The sequence below is a fragment of the Trachemys scripta genome, chromosome 1 (genome assembly GCF_013100865.1).
Source record: "Trachemys scripta elegans isolate TJP31775 chromosome 1, CAS_Tse_1.0, whole genome shotgun sequence".
In the NCBI taxonomy this organism is placed as follows: Eukaryota; Metazoa; Chordata; order Testudines; family Emydidae; genus Trachemys; species Trachemys scripta.
Genome location: NC_048298.1, coordinates 40,850,456 through 40,876,489, shown reverse-complemented (window position 1 = coordinate 40,876,489; position 26,034 = coordinate 40,850,456). Strand labels below are relative to the sequence as shown.

The following is a 26,034-nucleotide window of genomic DNA, read 5'->3' as shown; positions in this document are numbered from 1 at the left end:
TGTGATTAAGACTGATCTCAATATTGCTATAAACATCCAATCCTTTTTATAATCCTGCTAGGTTCTTAAACTCTGGAATACCTTATGGCAGTGAATTCCACAGGTTAATTACGTGTTGCATAAAATAATTCTCTTTATCAGTTATAAATGTGTTGCTATTTAATTCCATTAGGTGTTCCATGTTTCTAGTATAATGACACAGGTAAAATATGACTGACCTTCTCTACACCATTCAAATACTGTCCTTGGTAAACTTAACGGACAATGTGAAATAATAGAGTGTGTATTTAGGGCAAAATATTTGATAATAACTTTCTTAATCCTGTAACCCTATTGTTTTAGGCACAGATTTTTAAAGCCTTTTAAGTGTTGCTGTGCTCAGCATTACAACACCTAACTGATTTAGGATCCTAAATCCAATTTTCAAAAGGGATCTAGGCACTTGGTCACTTTACTGTCAATGTGATTCAGGCTCCTAAGTGCGTAAATTCCTTTTGAAAATAAGATTTAGGATCCCAAATCAGTTAGGTGTTGCAGCACTGGAGCATAGCAATGCCTCAATAACTTTTACAAATCTGGGCCTTAGTGACTTTTATACATGGTTAATACACATGGAATTTTCAAGAAGGCTTGAAAATATACAGAAATGTCCATTCCAATCTTTATTGCAACAAGCTCCATACCTGCTGATTGGCTGTAGCTTTACCACAAATATGTTGGGCTTGGATGTGTCTACTTTCAGCTTAGATACCTCAAACTCATCTATGTCTGTTAGCTTCCAATCCATTGATTCTTGAAGATAATCCAAAAGGTAACTGGTAGCCTGACAGTCAACAGCCGATAAAACTAAAGAGGATGATGAAGACTCAAGGAGTTCCTGTAATAAGTATGTGGAGAATTTAGTCATCTGCTTCATAGTTAAGACACAGGCGGAATGCTATATTATGATATTCAAATCTGCACACAAATCCAACACTGCAATTTAAAAAAAATGACAAGTAATGAGCACTGGTAGAGATGTTGAAAATTTTTCAAAATTATTAAAGCTTTGGAAAGCTTACATTTTTTTTCTATTTTTTTCACCAGTTTATAAAGGTATTGAAATGTCTGAAAATTCAAAATTTTGATGAATTTTATTTTGCAAAATTTGTTTGGATATTTTCACAAAAATAATGCTGCATTTTTCAACCAGTAATGTATTAACAATTTTGCCAACAGGTTTTATTTCTCTTTAAATTGATAGCACATTTTATTTAGCACATACTCCACATGAAGCCGTGTAAGCATGATACTGAAAGCATGACAGCTCCTGGTCTGTATTCCTCAGAACATATACAGTGCTAGTTTCCTCACACTTCTACACCAATGTGTCTCAATGTGACACAGTAATTCCATCTCCATGGCTACTACACCATGAGGAAGTGCATTCATACTACCAGTCTAATAAAGGGCATCAAACAGCTGTCAGGAAATTAATGCCCTTGTAATTGAAACTAATCAATATAGGTAAGCACAAGTTAGAACAGTACAATTCAGTACCAGATAGCCACACTACCATGTCTACACACTTTGCATCTTAAATACCCATTCTTGATAAGTGCCATGAGTGACTAATTTGTAACATAATTTGACAAATCTTGCCTATTTTGGGGTCACAGAATCTCATGCTGTTGCTATTTAATTTTTTATAAGTATTTTCATGAATTTCAATTACTTCCTGACTTGCTACTCAAAACCTGAATCACAAAACTTGGACTGAGTTGGCTCAGTTGGAATTGATCAAATAGTATAATATCTGTTATTTGATCAGGTGAGCATGACTCTTATTCAGGCTTCTGAGCCAAACTCTCATGGATAGTGAATTAAAAAACAAACAAACACCTCTTTCTGCAAGAATGAATAAATAATGCTAATGTTCTGAAGACCTGTTTCTGTGTCACTGCAAACCTACATTGTCACAGGCTCCTGAATTGAGACTCTGACAGGTGCTAAGGCCAGTTGGGCCTGTTGCCTTAATACAGTTGGGAACTAGGGGGGCTGCCATGCAGAAATCCAGTTCCAGAATGGCTGAACCATGTGGTTCTTTCCAGAGAAGTGTGACGGTGGTAAGGCTGATCCACAAAGGGTGCACGTGAGAAAGACTAATGGAGTCTAAAACAGGTTGCACTGTGACTATGACACCTAGTTCACAGTATCTTCTCTTTTGCATTTCTAAATTTAGGCATAATTGCTATTATATCTAGTGTTCTAATGTTAAACTTGTTACAGACTCTCTCTTAACTAGTGCTAGTGTTATGGTGTTGCTAAAGCTTTTCTCCTCCTACTCATTCTTTCTGTTCTCTAACACTTTCCTGACCCTTTTCTGTTTTTCTGATTGCTCAGATGTTTTGCTGTTGCTTATGTTTCCTGATGGTATTGATTTTAAAGGACATCTTCACAGTTTCTCGAGCTGTAAATCAAAGATACCTCGGTTGTATTGTCCAATTAGCCAGGATGGTAGAAAAATAACTACAGGAATGAAAACAGGGCCAGGCTGCCTTGGTTCACAGGCCTCTGAGAAGGGTTTTCAGCTCCTTCTACAGTCATAACCTGCCTTGCTTGTTTTGGTTAATGAATCTGAAGATAGTTAACATGTTGCATGAGAAAATCATGATGCTATATTTAATGCCAATAGTTTTGCTACTTTAATTCAGGGAAGTCTATGGCCTGTATTATGTAGGAAGCCAGACTAGATGATCACAAAAGAGTCCTGTGGCACCTTATAGACTAACAGATGTATTGGAGCATAAGCTTTCATGTGTGAATATCCTTTTTTGCTTTTTACAGATCCAGACTAACACGGCTACCCCTCTGATAGATGATCACAGTGATCCCTTCCTGCCTTATAATCTCTGAACCCCTTGCTCCCAGCAGCAGGAACTGTTCCAACAATAGTATTAAGCAGTTTTTAATTTTTTTTGTTAAAGAAATTTTTTTAGTGATCAGTGTGTTGATTTATAAAAATTATGAAGATGGATATTCAAAAACCTATATGAGTATTGCACACCTGTCATTAAGGAACCCACATGATGCTTTAGCTGTCTAGTGTATATTCAGACTAGTGTACATCTTCAGCTCATCAGAATCCTGCACACTTTAAATGGGATTGAGACTGCATAGAGCTACCCAAAAGGGCCTGATTTTGCATTCCAATCAAGGATCAGGAAATTCTGCTGGCTTTGTCAAACTATCATCTGAATGCACTTCTTTGTCTTTTTACAAGTCACATACTTCTCTTTTAGATTAAACATTAGAGAAACTTTTTAAATTGATTTGTTTCTAGAAAGATTGTTAATTGCTCTCATTTGTTCTTAGATACAGATTCTGTTTAGATACTTTTCTGTCAATTTTGTAACAAAACATATTTTGGGGAAAAGATTCTTATGTTCCCAGACTTTTCCAGGGCAAAAACAAGCCAGAAATAGGCAGGTTTCTTCATATAAATGAGAGATTCTTGAAGTCTTTAATCCGCAAAAATGCCATTTAAAATATCGAAGTTGTAGGTTTATTTTCTACCACACTGATCAATTAGTGTCACATATTCAAAGCAAAGCAAAGCAAAGCAAACAGAGTTGGAAGAACCATCTGTTTCTACTCAGGTAACAGTCTTTTGAAAATCAGTGACAATCACATGGAAAATTTGTGTTGTCACTGTTTTTGAAGTTTTCAGCTTACATAATGTATTTTATATTTTTAGATTAATACAATATACTTTACCACAAGTTTCAGGAGGCATACATGAAATTATGCATTATAGTTCTAGGGAAAATTGATGCAATATGCCTTAGCAGTTAATAGTTATTTCAACTACTGAGAGTATTTGTGAAGAAGTAGTTTTTCATTCCATTGCAGTTTGTTAGCTAATGTTGTGACTGTTGTTATTGTATATCTCATTTATTAAATTTGTTCCTGCCCTTCCATTACAGGTTATCTGCAAATTGTTCTTTTAAAAATGGGAGCATTGCTTGTTTTTTATTTATGTACTTATTTTGCTTTTTTATGATGTATAAAGAGGGCCTGATATTATTCATTTGTTTTTATTTTCTACTTTAAAAAAAAAAAAACCTTGTAACTATCAGTAATGCCAAGTCTGGTCATCCCTACTTTTGCCTGAAAACCTCTTAATAGTAGGAACCAGTGTCTTAGAGCATGTTTACCATGTGTCCTCACACCATAGCTGTAGGGGAAGGTTTGAATCTTTTAACAAAGACAACCTTTATCTAAAAGGTTAGGTAGTCACTGAAGTTAAATAAGTGTAAACAAAAACAAAGTTTTAAAGATTCTAAGGCCTTTTCTATCCCAGGTAATTGTACCAATTTAACTAAATTGGTTTAGAAACTGAATTTGGTTAAACTGGTGTAATCCTCTTGTGTGGAGATTCGTAAATTGGTTTAAGACTATCTTGTATCAATTTAGTTGAAGTCAGTACAAGGGTATGAAGCAATAGGTTTCCTGGTAGAGTAGAGGATAATATTTCAGCCTCTTTAAACAGAAGGGAGGGGACATGGGTGACTGAGAACTGGTCTACACAGTTTTGTACTGCTATAATTACTTTGGTTTAGAAACTAACACAGTTTAAATGGTGCAACCCTTACTGTGTGTGCAGTTGTATGGATATAAAGATGCTTATAGCAATATAGTTTATACCTGTTAAGCAATCATGTTGAGATAGGATATGACCCTGTTCAGCCAGTTGGTAAAACGATCAACAGTTTTTACTACCAATAATGATTGCAATTATTTTCAGTTACATACATATGCTTGTTTTGGCCAATTAGATTATATTAGGCTATCAAGGAGTGTCTATAATAATAAGTCATGTAGCTGTGCATATGTACATTTACACACATGCAATATCTAGCCAAAAGTTCTGACTTACAATAGTAATTACACAACTGCACAGCTGGCAGCTAATTAGAATGCTTTATTTTACATTGTAATTCCATAAAGTTAAGCATCAGTGCAGGGAAAGCCAAAGCTAATACTTGGGAAAATAGTTTGTGGAATATAATTTGCTTGACAGAAATTCTCCCAGAATGCTAATCTTTGTATTTTATTATTTAATAAAAAAATTATTTGAACCTTTAGGACAAATGGTGTACTTGTAACATCTTTTTCTGTATTAACTGGAAATGGAAGTCTCTAATTGCACACATACTCATTGATCCCAAAAGCTCAAAACAGCTGTTAATGTAGCTGAACAAATCTAATAACTGCAAATGTCTCTGAGGCTTATAACCCCATAACTCTCTTTTCAAGTTACATTTTTTCCTTGTATTATACATGCTGCTACATGCACACATTCATACTAAATGAGATCTCTGGTTTAAGTCTGTGAATAAATTTGCATCTCTGAAGTTCAAGAGGAGAATGCTCAGGTAACATGGCACAGCTATTATTTCTTAATCACTCATACAACAAAGTTTGTATATTGAGCTGTAAACATTTGTGATCATACAACATTAAAGATCTGAATTTGCCTAAGGTGAGGAAATTCATGGCTGATTTTCCCTTTTTCCCCTATTGTGTATATATTATGATAGGGTCTTTCATCAAACAATCAGGACTGGATTTCTTTCTAAAAGATATGCTGTCACTCAACTGGAAATTATGAGCTTGATTCAGAGATTACTGGGTGAATGTTTATGGCCTGTGCTCTACAGAAGGTCAGGCTCAATGACCTTTTCTGGGCTTCAAATCTATGACTGTGTTCACAAATGCCCTAGTATTGTTCAAGTAATACATATGTGCACCTAAGTGAAAGAAAAATGTTTTATCTAAACAATATATAATTCAATGTAAAGTATTTACAATCCTATTGATGGAGCAATATAGAAAAATGCAATTTCCAGTATCCCTGGAAATTAAGTCCTACTGTAATACCTCCAGACTTCCTGTCCCAGTCTCCTGCCACACTCAGTTTCCTTGTCCACTCAGTCCCCTCCCAACAGCTCCTTGTCCAGCCAGTCCCAGGCCCCACTTCACCTGGCTCCTCTGATCTGGTCTCTCTCCTGCACCTTGATCCCCATTTGCAACCCTCCACACACACACAGATGTGCCCCATTTGCACTGAATCCCAGTCCCAATCTCCCTCCATGAACTCCTCAATCAATCTCAGTCTCCCCCTGCACCTACTGGCTCCCAAGTCCCTATTCTCCCCACCCCAGTTTCCCTTCCTGGCTCCCAGTAACAATCTCCTTGCCCTCCCATCCATCTCTTGTCCCTCTGCATTCAAATCAGACAGCTTCCTTTTCCATGCTGCCCGGGCCCAACAAGAGAGGCACTGAAAGAGCAGGAGAGACAGCTTCCCTGCTCTCAGTTCAAGTGCCCAGTCCTGGACCCAGTCCCAGCACACCCCACAGCAGTCCAAAGCTGCAACTTCAGGGGAAGTCCAACTCAGCCCTGGGCTGGAGCATGCCCAGTGTAGAAGGAATCTTTCAGAAAAGCTATTAAATCTAATAAGTCTCTACTAAGCCTGTGAATTTTGTCAAGGGCTTATAACTTGGCCAAATTTGGGTAGATTTCCATGGGGGCAGCAAAAGGCATATCCCTGACATACATGGCACTGCCCTACCAAGTCCTTTCTCCAAAGCATCAGAATGCTAGAGATTTTCAAAGAATAGATTACCAGAATGTTTTGTCTTGGGCAAACCAATGCATTTTTCCTTAGCCTCATTCTCAGAAATGGCTGAATCATCTTGGCTGGAAAATTTCAGCCCAGACAGTTACATTTGGAAAAGTTATAAGTGAACTAAAAGCAGGGTTTTATAATGGGAAATGTCAGGCAACACTAATAGGCAATACAAGCCGCCCCATACATATGATGTACTACATCATATGTCCCATTGTTTGGCAAGGTATGGTCCTTATGGGTCAGATCCTGCAAAGCGTTCAACTCCCTCTGAAGTCAATGCGAGTTGAGTCTGCTCAGCACGATACAGGTAGTAGTTATGGGAGTTTTAATTCTGTTTTCTGAATCTCATGCAATGAAAGTCTCAGACAGTGTTGCAATAGCACTGCTGATTCTCTTAAATTCTTTGACCTTTTTTAAAGACAAAGGGGGGAAAGTATTTAATAAAATCACACCTTTGATTGAGTGGCTGTGCCTCAACAATGCTTGAAGAGATTTTCTTCCAATTTCCCAAATGAATTCACTTCTGCGGTGAGAAGGAGCATGTGAAATTTCAGCCCCAACAGGAATGGTTAAAGGAGCCACTGAAAATAAGGGCTTAGAATGGAAGTGCCATCTCAATAATAACTAACAGAAGCAGAGAATCATAGAATCATAGAATATCAGGGTTGGAAGAGACCTCAGGAGGTCATCTAGTCCAACCCCCTGCTCAAAGCAGGACCAATCCCAACTAATTCATCCCAGCCAGGGCTTTGTCAAGCTGGGCCTTAAAAACTGCTAAGGGTAGAGATTCCACCACCTCCCCAGGTAACCCATTCCAGTGCTTCACCACCCTCCTAGTGAAATAGTTTTTCCTAATATCCAGCCTAGACCTCCCCCACTGCAAGTTGAGACCATTGGTCCTTGTTCTGTCATCTGAGAACAGCCTAGCTCCATCTTCTTTGGAACCCCGCTTCAGGTAGTTGAAGGCTGCTATCAAATCCCCCCTCACTCTTCTGCAGACTAAATAAGCCTAGTTCCCTCAGCCTCTCCTCATAAGTCATGTGCCCCAGCCCCCTAATAATTTTCGTTGCCCTCTGCTGGACTCTCTCCAATTTGTCCACATCCTTTCTGAGGTGGGAGACTCAAAACTAGATGCAATACTCCAGATGGCTTCACCAGTGCCAAATAGAGGGGAATAACCACTTCCCCTGCTGGCAATGCTCCTTCTAATGTAGCCCAATATGCCATTAGCCTTCTTGGCAACAAGGTTACACTGTTGACTCATATTCAGCTTCTCATCCACTATAATTCCCAGGTCCTTTCCTGCAGAACTGCCACTTAGCCAGTCAATCCCCAGCCTGTAGCAGTGCATGGGATTTTTCCGTCCTAAGTGCTGGACTCTGCACTTGTCCTTGTTGAACCTCATCAGATTTCTTTTGGCCCAATTCTCCAATTTGTGTAGATCACTCTGAACCGCTCCCTAACCTCCAGCATATCTACCTTTCTCCTCGCTTAGTGTCATCCATGAACTTGCTGAGGGTGCAATCCATCCCATCATCCAGATCATTAATGAAGATGTTGAACGAAACTGGCCCCAGGACCAACCCCGAGGCACTTCGATTGATACCGGCTGCCAACTAAACATCGAGCCATTGATCACTACCTTTGAGCCCAACGATCTAGCCAGCTTTGTATCCACCTTATAGTCCATTCATCCAATCCATACTTCTTTAACTTGCTGGCAAGAATACTGTGGGAGACCGTATCAAAAGCTTTGCTAAAGTCAAGGTATATCACGTCCACCACTTTCCCCTTATCCACAGAGCCAGTTATCTCATCATAGAAGGCAATCAGGTTGGTCAGGCATGACTTTGCCCTTGGTGAACCCATGTTGACTGTTCCTGATCACCTTCCTTTCCTCCAAGTGCTTCAAAACAGTGGGGCAAACCCAGAGCTCAGTGCCCAGCATAAGTAGCTTCTCTGGATCTTGAGTGGATGCTGAAGTGGACACAGGGAGGAATCCTACCTCCAAGGTTATGGAGTGCATAATGAGGTAGGTTCTGCAAACTCTTACATAGTCCCATTATAGGGCAAAGAACGGGAGGATTTGCACAGTTGTAAATCTTTCAGCTCTCTCTCAGAACACCTATGTCTGTCATCTAAGACTATCCCCACAAAGGGGTCTTGCAACATTCAGGCGTGTGTACATCCTGCACAGCTTCCTGAAATATTTCCCTCACTTGAACAGTCGAAGTGCACCAGTTCTCTGCCAAAGGAGCCTCTATGGCCATGGAAGCAGGGGCAAGAATTGCTCCTTAATGAAGCAGGCACAATCCTGCTTCGATTTTAAAACCACAGGACAGGCACATTCAGAAGTATTACTGCAGCCTTTTGAGGATGCAGCCATTGGCTCTTCAATTACAATTTACTGTAACTTCCATAATTTACTCATTCCCAGATGCACTTTTACACTTGCCGTATAGTTATCTGAATTTGGTGTTAGTCATGTTAGCATAAAAACATGGAAACAAAATAGAAGGCCACTTTTGAAAATCAGGAGCAGTGAACCTATTCCTATAGCTGTTTCACTTTGTTCAGCAATTTTGTAAGTGGGCTTCACAATGTAACTTTGGAGGAGTGTCACTCTGGGAGTTTCTTGTTTTATACTAACTAATATAATAATGTTTTTAGAAATAATTTTTTACAGATGATGATCAATGTACAGAATTTGACTTTCAGAAAGAAGATTGCTATGAAGGATATTACAGTACATGCAATTGCTTTTCTGCAACTCAGCTGTTAAAATTGAAACACATTCTTAAGTTATCAAACTGCTTCATTTGAGTATCATTCTATTAACAATTGTCTGTCATGTCAGTCTAACATCATTTTTGTTTGTTTTTCAAATACCACTGGGAGATAACATATGGAATAGAAAGTCTTGCCTGAACATTGTGAAATGGCTTCTCATTTTCATAAGATTCACTGTAATGTGTGAAGTCATCGATGCTAAGCTGAAAAGCAGAAAAATAGTGCAGGTCAGACAGTGTCATCTCAGCTCATTACACACAAGCTGTATTCTGCATTGACAAGATGAAACAAATTACCAGTACATACCGTATCTTGAAGGAACAAGACAAGGTTCTTGGAATCCTGAGTAAATACAGGTTGCAGTAGCATATGCAGCTCCTGCTTTGAGATAATGTGTCCCTCATGTAAAGTAGCTTCAGAGTTCCACAGTGAGCTGAAATTAAAGTTAAATATTTTCCTTTATACTTGTTGCAAAGGTTGACATTTTGTTTCACTTCAATATACAAATGCTGGTAATGATAGCGTAGTCTTTTGGTAAAGATCAGGTGTAACATCTGACAATCTATTCTAGATGTGAATTCAAATGGACAAATTATTCTAGTGTAGTTCATATCAAGTCAGTTGAGTTACACTAAGGATGAACTGGGGCATGGATGCTTATTATTTATTACTACTGCCCCCTGCCATTAGTATTTATTATGATTTGTGGAGTGCCAACAGTATGCTAGATGCTTTATTGGCATGTGTAAAATGGGGACCCTCACATGAAGAATTTACCTTCTCCATGTCCAATCCTGTAAACACATACTACTAAACGAAGTGCTTTCCACTGTGGATGATCCCTTAGAAGTCAATGACACTGCCAATGGTAGTAAACACTGTGGATCCAATTCAGCAAACCATCAGTGTTCAGCAAAGCCTATGCTTAACTAGGAGACTGAATGGGACTTAAGTACATGATTAAGCGGTTTGCTGAACAGGGATGGATTTAAGCATCCATATAGACCTATTATTGTAACAGGATATTTTTGAAAAGGAAGTTGATGGTACATGCTACCTTTCTTTCATATAAAATAGATTTTAGAAGTTGGAAGGAAGTCATATTGGTTGGTTGTTTAGAATACAAGAGAAAGTTTCCATATGCTTGCTCTGGATCCTTGTAATGGTCCTTTCATCCTCTAGAGCAGTGGTTCCCAAACTTGTTCCACTGCTTGCGCAGGGAAAGCCCCTGTCGGGTGAGGCCGGTTTGTGTACCTGCCGTGTCTGCAGGTTCGACTGATCGCGGCTCCCACTGGCCGCGGTTTGCTGCTCCAGGCCAATGGGAACTGCTGGAAGCGGCACGGGCTGAGGGATGTATTGGCCGCCGCTTCCAGCAGCTCCCATTGGCTTGGAGCAGCGAACCGCGGCCAGTGGGAGCCGCAATCGTTCGAACCTGCGGACGCGGCAGGTACACAAACTGGCCCGGCCCAACAGGGGCTTTCCCTGCATAAGCGGCGGAACAAGTTTGGGAACCACTGCTCTAGAGAGACATAGGTACAAGCTGTCCTATGTTTTAAATGGAAATAGATTAGCCATCACAGCTGTTCAAAAATGGCCTTAGCAAAATGAATAATTTGGCAGGGAACAACGGAGTTGGTGACTCCAATGGCTAAGACTCAACTTGGGAAGCAAGCTGCTATATCTGATTTGTGGGCAAAACTAAAACTACTGTTCTTTGGTGCCAGATTTCTTCTTGAATTTAACATACTTACCTGGAAACAAAAAGTAACCAGAGCCAGAGGAAGATGTGCAGATCCACACAGAGGATCAGTTGTGGTGATGATGATGATGGCACTTTTAGAGAGGAGAATTCAAAAACTGTGTCCTAATCATCAATACCATTACCTCTAGCACTTCATGCAGACACAGAACCAATTACTGAAGGGATGTGAGGAGGAGCATGAACACAGGGAAGCTGATGAGGAAAGGCTGAAAATAGATTTGTGGCCAGGAGGTGAAGCAGTAAGTTGACTCATTGTTCCATTGTGGCTAAGGCTAACAGGCTGCCATTGAAAGTCCAATTTCCCCGTAGTAGCATCCTGTATTAGAATCTTTCATCTGGTCTCTGCGGATTTCTACTGGAGGACCCGTAACACCAAAGAATCACGAGACAAATAGACTCAATTGTTTTATGCCAAAAGTTGGTTGCCAACTGGAATCAGTAAGAATGTATTAAAAATTTTCAGCTGGAATTTCCACTATTTAATTCCCACTAAACTGCCTGCATAGTGCAGTCAGACACCCTGGCATTATACAATGGATAGAATTCATGCTAAGTTACTAATATTTTGACATCACATGAACACTCATGAGATAAGATCTTTTAAAGTGAAGGTGGCTTTGCAATGATAAAATGCATAAATATGTTTTCTCATAGGTTCTTCAATATTGAAGCAACCACTTTTGCAGAAACTTCTTGGGAAAAAAAATTACTTTTTCAGAAGTATGAAATCATCCAGAATAAAAAATGGTAAAAGCTTTCATGCAACGCTCTATGAAAGCATTTACAATACATTTGCTCACCTCTAATAGCAGAGAGAGAGAAATAGGTGACTGCCTATTCAGTTTTAAAACCAACTAATAAGAATAGATACAGACGGAAGTGGCATTATATTTTAAAACATTATTTGTCACCTGGTTTTGCAAAACTAAAACCAGGAACAGCTTAGATCTTTCATATTTTATCAAAGAGCTGGGGGTTTGGATAAATTATCCTAGATTTGCCTATTTATTATATTTAGTGAAACCATTTGTTTTATAGAAGTACCATAGGTAGGTACGTAGGCAGCTATTTGGTAAAATATTATACATATTAGAAAAGTATATTTTCAATACAGAGGTAATGATGACACCTTGCTCTTTTAATACTTCACATTGTTCTGCTTCGGTGCAGAACTCTATGGAAAATCTGGCCCTAAATGACTTGTCTAAGGCAGTGGTGGACAACCTGAGCCTGAGAAGGAGCCAGAATTTACCAATGTACATTGCCAAAGAGCCACAGTAATACGCCAGCAGCCCCCCCATCAGCTCTCCTCCCCGCTCCTAGCGCCTCCCACTCACCAGCAGCCCTGCCGGTCAGTGCCTCCCCCTCCCTCCCTGCACTTCCTGATTAGCTGTTTCGTGGTGTGCAAGAGGCTCGGTGGGGGGGAGGAGCGAGGGCACTGCAGGCTCAGGGGAGGGGACGAGAAGGGGTGGAGTGGGGGAAGGGCTTGTGGCAGAGTCAGGGGTTGAGCAGTGAGCACCCCCTGGACCATTGGAAAGTTGGCCCCTGTAGCTCCAACCCAGGAATCGGTGCCTATACAAGGAGCTGCATATTAACTTCTGAAGAGCTGCGTGTGGCTCCAGAGCCACAGGTTGGCCATCCCTGGTCTAAGGTAATACTGCAACTCTGGAAAAAACAGGAATAGAACCTCAATCTTGCATCTTCCAGTCATATGCTTTAACCACTAAACCATGATAAATCAGTGTTCTTAGCCTGAATCAAATGAGTTCCATTGTAATGGACAACAGATGCACAATTTAGTATTTATTCAGCCTGCTATTATTGATTGTAATCTGAGCCACAGGTGAATATGAGAGCATAATTTTTTAATTGAGAACTGTTGCAAGGAGAATCCTTTCAGAGTCAATGCCTTTCATGGGTGAAAAGACTTTGGGTGTTCTGCCAGAATGGAGCTGAGATACTGGCAGTCAGGAAGCATAGTAGTCAGCTGAGAATATATTTCACTGTTGATTGCCAGTCGAAAGCAAACTATACTTCTCTGTAAGGCTTCCCAAAGTTTTGTGAGGAGTCAACTCAGGGCAGTGGAGACAGTAAATTTATTATTATTATTATTTCTTATTTATTTGGGAGCTCTTACCATTTGATATTTTCATATGCATGTTAAACCTCTTCATTTGTGCTTTGAAATTCATATTAACAAATATGCAGAAAGCCCAAGAGCTTAGAAATTGCTTCAGAGGTATGCTTGGAATTTTCAGAGACAGCAAACCCCATGATCTCAGCATCAGCCTTAAATATAAACTTTTAAAACAGCAGGGAAAGCCCCAAGGATTCACAATTATTATTCATATAGAGTTTTAGTGCCTCAGCTCAATACTGAACCTCTGAATTTTTTACATTTATATCAGCAAGATACAGCATTAAAATATTAAGGAAATTGATTACAGATTAATTTACGCAAAATTAGTAAATGTAATGTCTGAGAGCAGGGAGAAAGGACTGCAAATGTTTTAACAATTACCTTACAGCAAATCAAACAGTAGTTTAAAATCAGTTTCCCAAACAGCATTGGCAAAACTGTACAAAATAAATATTCACAGGATTATTCCAGAGCTTTTACATCTGCAATTAATTGAAAAATACATGACACAGGAAACAGAATTAAACTAGATTCTAAATCAGCATGGTAAAAATTGGTGGGTTTATTTTCTGTTTAGCTCAACACAGAAACAATACAAAGATGCTGGGAAGTTAATAAGCCCATTTTAAAATATGGCAGTGTTGGAATGGCTCACCATTCTTAGGCACTGCTCCTTTGATGGTTTTATGAGTTGGTGGTGCATCTTTTCTAAGATGATTTAGATTCTGAACAGTGAACTTCGATAACCCCAGCATCATCGCCGGAAATACAATCTACATAGGTTGGTTCTTATCTCTCCTGTTACTTCATTTTATTACATGTATTTTCACTTACAGTGTTGTGTGTGTGTGTGCGCGCGCACACACATGGACTGCCTCAAAAAACAGAGACTTAATAAAACTGTGGCCCTGGAAACTTTACAAGTAGACTAAAATCTTTTTAAGGGCACAATGAAGCCACCAGAGAGACTGCCATCAACTTCAGGTGCTGAATAAGTAACATTAGTTCATACCTTAATGTGAACATTTGTTTAATATTCACATTAACCATATAATTTGCCTGTCTATTTTAAATCTCTTAATTGCAGTTGGCTGTGTGTGTTTACATATTTTACTGTCTGATTAAAGAAGGGGTGGGGAATAAGGCTCAGATGCCCTGCTTCCACTGCCAGGATGTAGCACAAGCCTGCAGGGGATGGGTAGAGGAAGGAGTGCTAAGCCTGTAGTTTGCTTCCCCCTCCCACTATCTCCACAGACATCCTGAACAGCCTGAATGTACAGTTTGGTTCTGTGATGGGAGAGTGAGGTATACAAGGATATTATCTGATCTGTCTTCTCTCTAGGGCCAGCTTGAATTTGCACTGTGGTTTTAGTGGAAGCAAAGATTTCAATAAACCCTGTATCTTGGTCTGGGAGGAGGATAGACTATGATTTAATAAGGCTTTTACATCTCTGACTTATGATCCTATATACTCTTTGTAACCTACATTTTTTCATTTGTCTTTTTCAATCAGCAGGAGATTATTAGGCAAGCAATGATATTTTTGCCCCGTTCATTAGAACTAAGCAAGACCATAGCTAGTTAATAAAATTTCACTAGGAACCTGTAAATACAATCACTAGATATCAAGTTCACATGTCACCAGTGCTAGTGGCAGAGGCAGAATGAAAATTAACGACTAATGGACCAGAATTTCAAAAAGGTACAGAAGCATCTTATTGTACGATATCACCATGGCAGCTGGATACTTTTATAGGTGAAAGAATACATTTGGAGTGGCAACCCAACAATGGGCTGATACAAAATGTAATCTTACAGTGGAGCATATTTGATTCTTCTGAGAAAAAACATCCCCAAGGAAGCTAAGGGATTTCTCAACTTCTTTGTATTCACAGTATCACTTCCCTATGGCTGTAAGTCAGAGTAGGTTTCCCTTTAAACTTTTCACAACTATAAGAAAAACTATTATTTTAGTGCCGGGCCTTAACTCTCGCTCGAAGTCATTTATAATCTGCATCCACTGTACAAAGAGCCTCCTCCGGTCTCGGCATAATGCTGGGTGGTTATTGGAAAATGTGAAATGTTTTCACTGACTGTAAGCAAAGAACATTCCTATGACAAGATGCACTTAGCTTTACAATTTTGGTGAAATCCATGTCATTGCAGCACCTAAGCTATTCCTACCTCATCTTTCTCTAAGATTGCTGTTAGAAATACTAGGATGTTGTCAAATTGTTTATATGCATTATAGAAGAGACCATTTTTAATGTATTGAAGTTATAGTAAGGATTGGTGTTAAATGCATTTTATACTTTGCACACTGTGTACATTTGGAATTTCAGGCTCTCAGATCAGTGTATAGTGTCTGACATTAGAATAGCTTTCATAAAAAGACTTCCATGTAATCTGACATAAGAGAGATTTTGAAATGTGTTACTAATTATTGCTAGTGCTTTACAAACATTAATATTTTTCATAACATCCGTGTGAAACAGGTACAATAAGTTTTATTAGGCTCAATCCTGCTCCACTTGAAGGCAAGGATAATTTTGCCATTGATTTCAATGAGAGTAAGAAATGGACCCACTGACACCATTTTACAGATGAGGAAACAGAGAGAGAGAAGCGACTTCCTCAAGAGCACAGAAAGATTCAGTGTCAGTGATGATTTACAGCTCAGCCATTGCTGCCTCCTAATCTTGCTTACTTCATACTACTAAACCCTAGTATACTTTTAAATGTAGATCTTATCAAATGGTACTTGAAGGGATGCTGATCACAACTCAACATCCTTACTCAACTACTGTCTACACTCACCTTAAGATTTTATTTGTTTTAATGTTTTTATTTGGAAATAGTTGGTTGCATCAATTTGGTTAGTTACCAGTTTAAAAAAATACTTGAACTCTTAATCTGTGCATCCCAGTGTGTGTTGGTTAAGGATACGGGCCAAATTCTGCTCTCAGTTACACCAGTGTAAGTGAGAGCAGAATATGCCTCACCATTATATATAGAAGTTTTTGCTTGGGTCAAATTCCACTCTCAGAGAGCTGTGTACAGCTCCTATTGAAGATAATTTGATTTTTGTTTGTTTAGCCCCAGGGTAGCATTTGTCTCTCACTCATTTTAAGGGCTCACACCCTCTGCAGAGTTTACTCATTGACAGAAGGGGGTAAATCCCCTGGTCTTTCAGTGAGCACTTTGGGTGATAAAATTTAGGAACAATTAAAATTAAACCAACCCTCTCCCCCCACAAAGAATTACCCACTGCCAAAACAAAGCTAATGAGCTGCAAAGGAAGATTATCACAGAAGAGAAGAACAGGCTAGAGAGGTAACACAAAAAGATTCAATTTTAAAGTTGGCTACTGCAGGTGCGGTTCACCATATAAAAGAGCATACGGAGCCAGGATAAATTCCTAATTACTCTTTCCAAACTTGTAACCGGCAGAGTGGTTGTGAATGGGTCCACTTCCTAACATGGAATATTCACTCATTCTAGAGGTGAAGGGAGAGGTAGCAAAACAGCACAAAATGACGAGCAAAGCTTTTTACATCTCCATGTTTACAGCCACCAGCTCTGTGCCCACCATTCTTTCCCTAAAATGTGATTTTTTTTAAACCAAGTGAAGATTGGAATGATAAATAAAACCCTTTAAAACATCTGCTTTTCTATTTCTTCTGGATTGTGTTCATAGACCCGTCATGGTCAAACCTTTAAGGAAAAATCTTGCAGAAACTAAAGGATGAAACCACCAAGATTCTATAGAACTAATTATAAAACCTATTGCACAACTTGTGTTAATTTGAACAGATTGGATTTTAAAGGGACATTGAAATATGTTCAGTCCCAAATGTTATAAACCATGTCATATACCAGTAGTTTCATATTCAGTTAATGAGCGCCCCTTTCCTTGGTTTAGTTTTAATATCTTTGGGGCTTAGAGTAATAAAAACCTGTTAGTCTTGGTTTAAGGTTCAAACAAAGCTGTGCAGAAGAACCATAACTGCGGTGTTTAAAACCAGAATTATGAACAGAGATATCCAGGAAAGCTTTTGTTATTAGAAAGTTCCTCTTTTAAAATACTGCATGTAGAATTTGGAGCCAAGCGTATACAACAATGTCCCTTTCATGCAAACCAAAGTTACTGCTGCTTCTGCTTTATTTTTTTAAACTAATATACATCTGTTATTTTTACTTCATTTGCATTTACCAAGAAATAATTTCTCCCACACCAAACATTGCATTTTCAAAATGCAAAAGGTCATGGATATAGGTACATTTCCTCCTGAAAAAGTTGTAGGCATATAAACATGAAGCTGGTTTCACTACATTACCTGCTTGATTTTCTTGCTGTTGATCCTGAATAAACTGTATTGAACAAGTTGCTAACTGCTTGCTAGTGAAAAGTTTGTTTTCATTACTACTATGAACTCTTGCTTTCTGAACACTCCTTACCTTGCAATAACTTTTGTTTAAACACAACACCAGCAGCACCTTGTTTATACTGACAACAGATGCAGTATTTACAAGAAATAAAAAGCAGGACAAAGGAGACATGGATTCATTTTTCAGTAATTTAGGAACATTTTTGTCTTAAAAAATGAACTATTGCCCAAATCTACTTTTCTTTTCAATACACAATTTTAGATCTCTTCCAGTTGTCTATTTTAAAGATTAATAAATTAGTCAACTTCCACTACCTCCAATGTAGTACAAGCTCCTGAAATTAAAGATTCATCTTTTACTTTCCTTCAAAAAAGAAAACACAAAGCTAACTAATTTAATTTCATTCTCTGTAGTTACATCTGCATTTTTCCTACACCTCTACTCCCCAGGGACCAAAGATGCAATTTCCACAGATGCCTTAGTGTAGTACTGACATTTATCAAGTGTGGTGATAATCAGTAATGTTATAAAAGACACAATGACCAAAACACATTTGAGAGAGAAACAGCACAAAATTTCACACACTCACATCTGTTTTCAATGCAATCCCTCTACTGCCTTCATCTCCACAGTATCACATTTCACAGAATGAAAGGGCATCAAAGAACTCTACATTGAAACAGCATTTTGCACAGATACTATTTCTGCATAAACTTACTCGTTTCTCAAAACGAAAGTAAATTAAGAGGCAAATGCAAATAAAATCAAGACACCTTTTCACAAAGAACCCCTATTCAATCTGTCACATCTTGAGTCAGCCCTGTACTCTCTCACAGAACACAAAGGTGGTCAAATGTACTCAGGGGAAGGGCTGCTCCATCTCTAAGAGGAGTTTTAACTTTAAGAACTCATGGCTGTAAAGAAGGGGACTGAATTTCTTGCAAGGATTCCAGGCCTACCACTGGCAGTAACGTAGATCAGTGATGTCATGAAGCTAATAAGAGCAAGGCAGAGAGTCATTAGGAAATAGTTTGAAAATAACTTGGATGAACTTTATTACATTTCAAGCATGGTCAGATGGATGGTTATTATTATTTACATCACAGTGCCTAGAGGCCACAACTGAGCTCAGGGGGCCTGTTTTGCTAGGCATCATACATACATATGTACACAGAATAAAAGTCTCTGCCCTCAGGATTTACAATCTAAATAGACAAGACAAAGGAAGTAAGGCACAGAGATTAAGTGATTTATACAGGCCTAAAGTCAGACAGCAAGTCTGTCTATGGTACAACAGGTCTATTGTTAACTTTGTCCTCCAGAATAACCTCCTTCATCCTTGCTTAGATCTGGTTCAGAAGTGGCTTGTGACCTTGCAAGTCGTTTTGGATTCTTTCTTTGAAGTCTCTCACTTGTCAGGTTCAAAAGTCTCATGACCTCCTAAGTACATTCAAATCCTTCACATTCAAGCATCTCCCATGCACTTTCAAAACCAAACCAGTATGATGCCACAAGTTCTACTAACCATCTGACATAGTGCACACTGTAACATGTGTTCTTTTACATGCAAAAAAAAAGCTACATTAAAAACAACATCAAGGTGCAAAATCAGGCACTCAAAAGTTAGGAAATACCAGAATTACAATTGTCTGTATAACCTTAATTCAACCTCCTTGTGTGCATGCATTATGATACAGTCTTTAATACATCTTCTTCTTAGTGTATGCAAAACATGCCTCTGGTGGCACATGACCAGGATTTATCACCGAATTTGGTCCGCTGGTTGGATCATTAGCTTCCCCGGTTCAGGTCGGGTACCGACAGGGAGTGCAACGTGAATGCTGATCCATGCCCTACTTTAATGACATAGAATCATAGGACTTGAAGGAACCTCAAGATGTCTTCTAGTCCAGTCCCCTGCACTCAAGGCAGGACTAAGTAGTATCTAGACCCTAGTGTCTCATATATTGTACATTGGATCACGGTCTCGGGAAGGGCAGAGCAGACATGATCATGTGTGATTTGTTTCGCGCGCACGCGCACACACACACACACACACACACACCATTTGTTCTGGTAAAGCAACTGCATAAAGACTGCTAGATGTTTTAATTTCTCACCTGTGAGTTGACCAGAGCAGCATAGGTACATGGTCCACAGACAGAGCCAATTTGAGCAGCACTGCGAGGGAGAAGAACAGCCGGACTAGGGCCATGATCCCACTCAGGTTAGTATATGATTGACTAGCTGCAAAGAAAAAAACTGAACATAAGATTAAGGAAGCTGGATTTTCCAGTTTAATCAGCAGTATCTGGATACAGTTAGAAAACTGGTTGGGCCTGTTTTATGTCAATATAAACATTCAAAACATCCATTTCATTATGTCAAACAACGGTGCTAGAATTTCTGAATAACTTTCAGTGCTTCAGTGGAAATGGCCCATGAACTGTACATGCCTTGAATCCATACACAGACCTCTTAACAGATCGTTCCTCAGTACAGTGTTCATGAGGCCCAAATTTATTCCAGACCCACTGTTTTCTCACTCACTATTACTGTAATTTATTAGTTAATTAATAACTGAATTATTAAACCCTGAAATGGAGTTTAAAGAAAAATTTCCTCACGTTGAAGAAAAAGAATCCCATATATTTCTATTTTCTTCCTCTACTATTTATTACCATGTCCCTAAGCTTTTCACTGATTGTAGAAGCTGGTGTCACACACAGGTGTTGGCAGGTTTGAAAGCTGCAGTATATCTAGACATTGCAGCTTCCAGCAAGGAGAAAGAGAGTAAGAAAGTGGTGAGATTGGAACTTAACTAAAACATGGAATTGTTTAATTATCCTTTACTGGGGAAGATGCTGATCCATAAATCAAGAATGGCAAAAGTCGAACCAAATTACAATGTTCTCAGGACGTGGTATGACTTAAATACCTTAAAAACCAAATAGAAGATTAGAATGGTTATAGGAATTTCTTCTACCCCATCATCACAAGCCTCTGGTTTCTTTCTTTTTTTAAATGCTGCCCCTGCCCCCTTCAATGACAGAGCTGCAGCCAAGTCATGCTTCTGCATTTGAGAGTCGCCTGTCTGGCTTTAAGATTAAGCTAGATAAGTTTATGGAGGGAATGGTTTAATGGGATAACATGATTTTAGTCAAATGAACAGCGTGCCATCACTGGTAAATAGTATCAATGGCCAATGAGGGTTTGGCTGGAGAATCTTGCCTACATGCTCGGGGTTCTACTGATCACCATATTTGGGGTCGGGAAGGAATTTTCCTCCAGGGTAGATTGGCAGAGGCTCTGGAGGTTTTTCGCCTTCCTCCGCAGCATGGGGCAGGGGTCACTAGCTGGAGGATTCTCTGCTACTTGAAGTCTCTAAACCACAGGATTTGGGGACTTTAACAGTAGAGTCAAGGGAAAGGGGTTGGGAAGGCTTTGTGGACTGCATCATGCGGGAGGTCAGACTAGATGATCATAATGGTCCCTTCTGACCTTAAAGTCTATGAGTCTATCATGTGCACTATAGGCATGCATGGGACTTTCCAATCAGAATAAAAGATGTGATCCCAACTTTTAGTAGGTTCTGAGCGCAATTACATCAAGGACCTAACAGAAAATAACAACAGACCATTGAGAGCAGCCATGCGGAAAGGGCAGGGGACAAGTTATTAGTAAATGCAAGAAGGAGAACTACTCTCGGAGATGGCAATTTTTGCCATGCAGAGCAAATCATGGGGCTGAGTAGTTGTGAAAGCTCTTTGTGGGTTATTTTGGTGGTTTAAACATTCATTTAATATTCACTTTAACTATTTGAAATTCTGGATTTGGTGGATTATTGATAAAAGGCTTCCAAGAAGGAGAGGGTTGAATGGAAAGCAGGATGGAGGGAGAAAGAAGCAGGAGGTAATAGGCCCAAAGCATAAGAAACAGCATGAAGAAGGTGGGAGAGCAATTCTGGGGGAAACTATTGGGAAGAGGAAGGGAAGCTTGAGTGGAGTGGAGTGAAGTGAAGTGAATAAGGGTCGGTCAGAATGTGAGCTGAAGTTGTACAGAGCTCTAAAGGTAAGCCCCAGTGTCTTGAATTCATGTGACTCACTCCATTTAGTGTACTGTTTATTGTTGTACAGTTTATGTATAATGTAAGGCAATTTGTTCATATGCTAGTGTAAAATCAGCTGTGATACAAGAGGAAAGCTACATTAAAAAAACCCAGCAATCCTCCTTGTCTCTTACACTCTATGCCCTCTTACTTTTATCTTTTAGGCCTTAAACCCCCCGACCACGGCAGCTTTTACCACCTTCCATTTCCCGAAGTGATGGGTTGGCTGTGAATTATAACAACAAAATAGTGCAGATCAGTGTAAGGCAGGGCAAGTGAGCCAATGCAAGACTAAATGGGAGAGTGGGAAGAACTGGAGCTTTCAGAGAAGAATTCAGTACAAGCTCAAGAAGTTCAGTCAGAGAAAGCAAAGTACTCAGTTGGCTCTAGGAATGAACAACCTCTCGCTGGTTCTGACTAGGCTGAGCAAATGTATTTTTCGGTTTGTTGATGTCACTAGGCATAGCTACCAGGTAACTCGGGGGGGATGGAAGGCCATAAGTGCCGATGAAACCCCCCTGCTCTGGGTCTAAGTGAGCCACAGTAACTCCATCTTGTGACCCTTAACCTACCTACATGCTGACAGCCTAAAAGCAGAATATGTAATGGTCAGCTTTTTAGCAGACAGCTGCAGTTTCGCTCACACTACAGAAGCAGTAGTGATAACGAGGGGAAAGGAGGAGGGAAAGGCCTACTACGTAGAGCTTGCAAGGTCGAAGATAAGCATGCGGATGAGAACTTTTCTAACACGCCACAATGTAATGCCTGCTGTAACCAAGGGAGGGGTAAGGGAGGACAGAACAAAGGCTTACTCAAGCAGCTTGGAATATAAAATGGAAAACTTGCTTGTATTTGCTGCGCGCTTGATTTGAGACATGCTGGTCTCCTCGTGCCTATTCAGAGCTCTTGAATAAATTTGGTTTGCTTCTCCACCCTGGTGTGTCTATTGGTGCGACGCACACCGGGCAACGAACCCTGTTGCCCCCCTCGGGCCCTCTGGGCCAGCAACAGGTTCAATGGACCAAACTGAAATATCTGAAAATATTCCAGTTTGATTTGAACCAAAATCTATTTTGCTTGAAACAAAAAATTGAAAAAAATCTCTTTTCAAGTCAATTCAATGTTTTGAGTCAACTGAAAACAATTTTTTTGACTTTTTGTATTGATTCAGACATTTTGAATGTTTTTCACTTTTTAATTAGCCAGATGTCAATTTGAAATGCTATTTTGAAAGTTGAAACAAAATATTTTGACTTTTTATGAACAAAACTGTTGAAATGAAATGTTTTGATTCTTTTGAAAAGATTTCCCCCTCTCCTCCCCTCATTTTTTGCCTCATTCTGAACCTTTTGCCTCATTCAACATGAATTTGACTAATAGGATTAGGGACGTGGAAAATGCTTTTTTCGATTAAAACACTATTTGTCAAAAAAAAAAAAATCACTCAGTTCTCTAGCACTCTTCATTGGACTACATAGCCATGGCTTTGACTTGCCCATAGCAGGTCTAGAATGTTCCTGAATTGTGCATGTATGTGCCTACTGCCCAAAAAGCTACTGAAATCTTAAAAAAATAAAAGCCTAAATTACAGCTATTCTGCTGCTAGAGCACAAGAAGAAAGGCAGAAAGATTTATAATCTGAGAATGCATGATGGGGTGATGTTAAGGGTACAAAATGTTATTGGTAAGAGTTCAGGATGTTATCTTTGGGAGGCCTACTTAGAGCCCTTTATTGTTGCAGGTGAAATGCAAGAAGAATAGACAGAATTCTTTCCATTTTAGCAATACATGCCGAAAGTCCTGAGGGGCCAGTCCAAGAGAAACAGCCAGCATATTATTACATTAAAGCTTCTTGGATTCTATCACATCCATTCCTTCTTGGATTGGGAGCTCATGCTCAGCTGTGACACCATTGGTTTTCACTGTGCAGGCAACAAACTCTTTGCAAAACTGCCTAACAGGAAGAAAAAAAAATAAAAAGGCATTTACCTAGACCCCCTTTTCTCTGCGTATCAAAAGCTAGCTCCAATGGGGCTTCACATCAGAGCCGCACTCAGCAATCTGAAAAGAGATGGACTTTTGGAAGCTAGGCAGAACAATACAAAATGTAAACTAATAATGGACTGAATCCCCATCTCAACCTACAAGTCATAAGAGTCATGTGAGCACACAATGGGAGGTGTGTGCGGTTTCTCTGATGACTCCTTATGCCAAACAGAAGAGAGAGAGGAAATCATTGAGATAAGGTGTAAAGGCACTTAGGCCTGCTGCCTAAAACATTTTTGATCTGCGTGGGTCATAAAAGGAAAGGAGAAACTAGTACAATGGAGGGAATCATAGGGGAAGAATGTGTCGTGTCTTTCTCCACATCCCCTCCCAGCTATCAAGAGCTGGAGGGTGGATTACCCAATGGTTTGAGTTGGCGCTTTGTTTTAAATGAAATAAGCCCTGAAGAAAGGAATGTGAAGAAAATGGTAGTTGGGACTGTATTTTGCCATCCTCAGCAAATCTGGCTTGCATGCAGTTGTAAATACATTTGCTCCCTTTCCTTACTTTGACTTTTCGTTCCTAAAAATAAAACTGTCATTACATAAATAATAAAGAAAGATATGGTCAGGTGCAAGAGAGGCATAACAGAAACTGGGGAGAGAGAGTTTTCACAAAAGATGACTTACCAAGACTGAACTAGAATGTGAGGAGTGCTCATTGGTTCATTTATCTGGCTAGAAGGTGCACAGATAGGAGCCTACATGTCTAGAATGATGCTATCTAATAAGAAAACACATATTTTACTGCTATATTTTCCCTGGATACTTCCTGATTTGCACATAAACTAAATCCCATATTTAGACACCCCTGAACATTGGGGTGTTTGAAATTCAGCACGAATTCCAAATTTTGTGACCCAGACTAATCTGTTTTTTAAGTGTTATTACAGTTTTATAATGAAGAAAGAAGAAAATGTTACCTTTGTCAGCTCTCTAGCTACAATTAGTTTATTACATGAAAAGGATATAAAGGCTCATTTCCCAAGCCCATATTTAATTTCTACTCATAAACCCACACCCACCCATTTCCCCAGATTTATATGTTTTCTTTTTCAATCCTGTGCAGTCTGTACCCACCTACCTCAACCTGTCAAAGTGCAAACAGAGGACACAAGAAAAATAGTAAGCAAGGTAGACTGAAGTGATGTAGGCTTAATTTCTTTTGCATCTAAATCCTTCTTTTTTTAAAAAAAAAAAAAATCTACTTTATAATTCTGCATTCCTGATGTAAATAATTCTGAACAGAAAAAGTCTGAATGCCAGATTTGTGTGGGACGAAGTTAAATTTAGGACCCTAAATTAGGAAGAGAGGGATATCTTTTGTAAAGGAGGACAATTTATGGGTATGATAAGCTAACATTTGTGAACGGAATGTCTGTAGACAGGGAAAAAAAGACTGTCATCAATTATGCGTGAATATGACCCAAGAAACAGATTCAGAAGCTGACATATTGATGGTGGCACTGCATATTAAGAGATCCATCAGCAACCTGGGATAATGAAAGCAGATGTGTTTATTCTGGGCTTTATTTTTAAAAAATGAGTAAGAGATTGCAATTCTTATCCCAGCTGTTACTGTATTTCCCTTAGAAGAAAATATCTGCTGGGGACCAAATGTTGGTTACCAATAACTTTGCTACCATCAACTATTTAATCTGTATTCCTATTTTATCATTGTATTTACAACTACCTTTTGGCACAAGCTGGGAATGCATGTTTCCTTAATTGGGACTCAGCCTGTGGGAGGCAGGAAAAAGGTTACTTGGAGACCCTTTGTTCCTCATCCTCTGAGATGTAATTGGGGGTAATGAAGAGGTAAATCTCTGTAAGAGCACACAGCCTTCTGTTGCGAAGAGGGAGAGTCAGAAAGCCTAGATTCCTTGCCAAGTTAACTGATTATCCATTTAAGCATGTGGGAGGAAAATTGGAGCTTTTCCCTTTGGAAGTGGATTGAGCTGTATTGCTTGGTGGTGGGGGGAGGGGTATTACTATCAAAGAAGCCCTGTCTGGAGAGAAAGGTCCACCTTGCTGAGCCTCAGGTCCTGAAGAGGACTGACCCACGCTCGTGGAGGGGCTTTGATGGGTGGGTGGGAGGGAGGGAGGGGAACAAAGGCCCCCACATGT

General features: G+C 39.4%; 1 protein-coding gene across 2 annotated transcripts in view; it reads right to left on the bottom strand.

Annotated features, from left to right (window-relative positions):
• LOC117876240 (V-type proton ATPase subunit S1-like) overlaps positions 1-26,034 on the bottom strand; it is a gene marked incomplete at its 3' end in the record, with an annotated part of 70,823 nt that overhangs the window by 37,966 nt on the left and 6,823 nt on the right. Inside the window, 4 exon segments of one of the 2 annotated variants that reach the window (XM_034768195.1) lie at positions 684-877; positions 9,598-9,666; positions 9,770-9,902; positions 19,875-20,001. In XM_034768195.1, coding sequence (XP_034624086.1) covers positions 684-877; positions 9,598-9,666; positions 9,770-9,902; positions 19,875-19,969 — 491 coding nt within the window. 2 annotated transcript variants of the gene reach the window in all.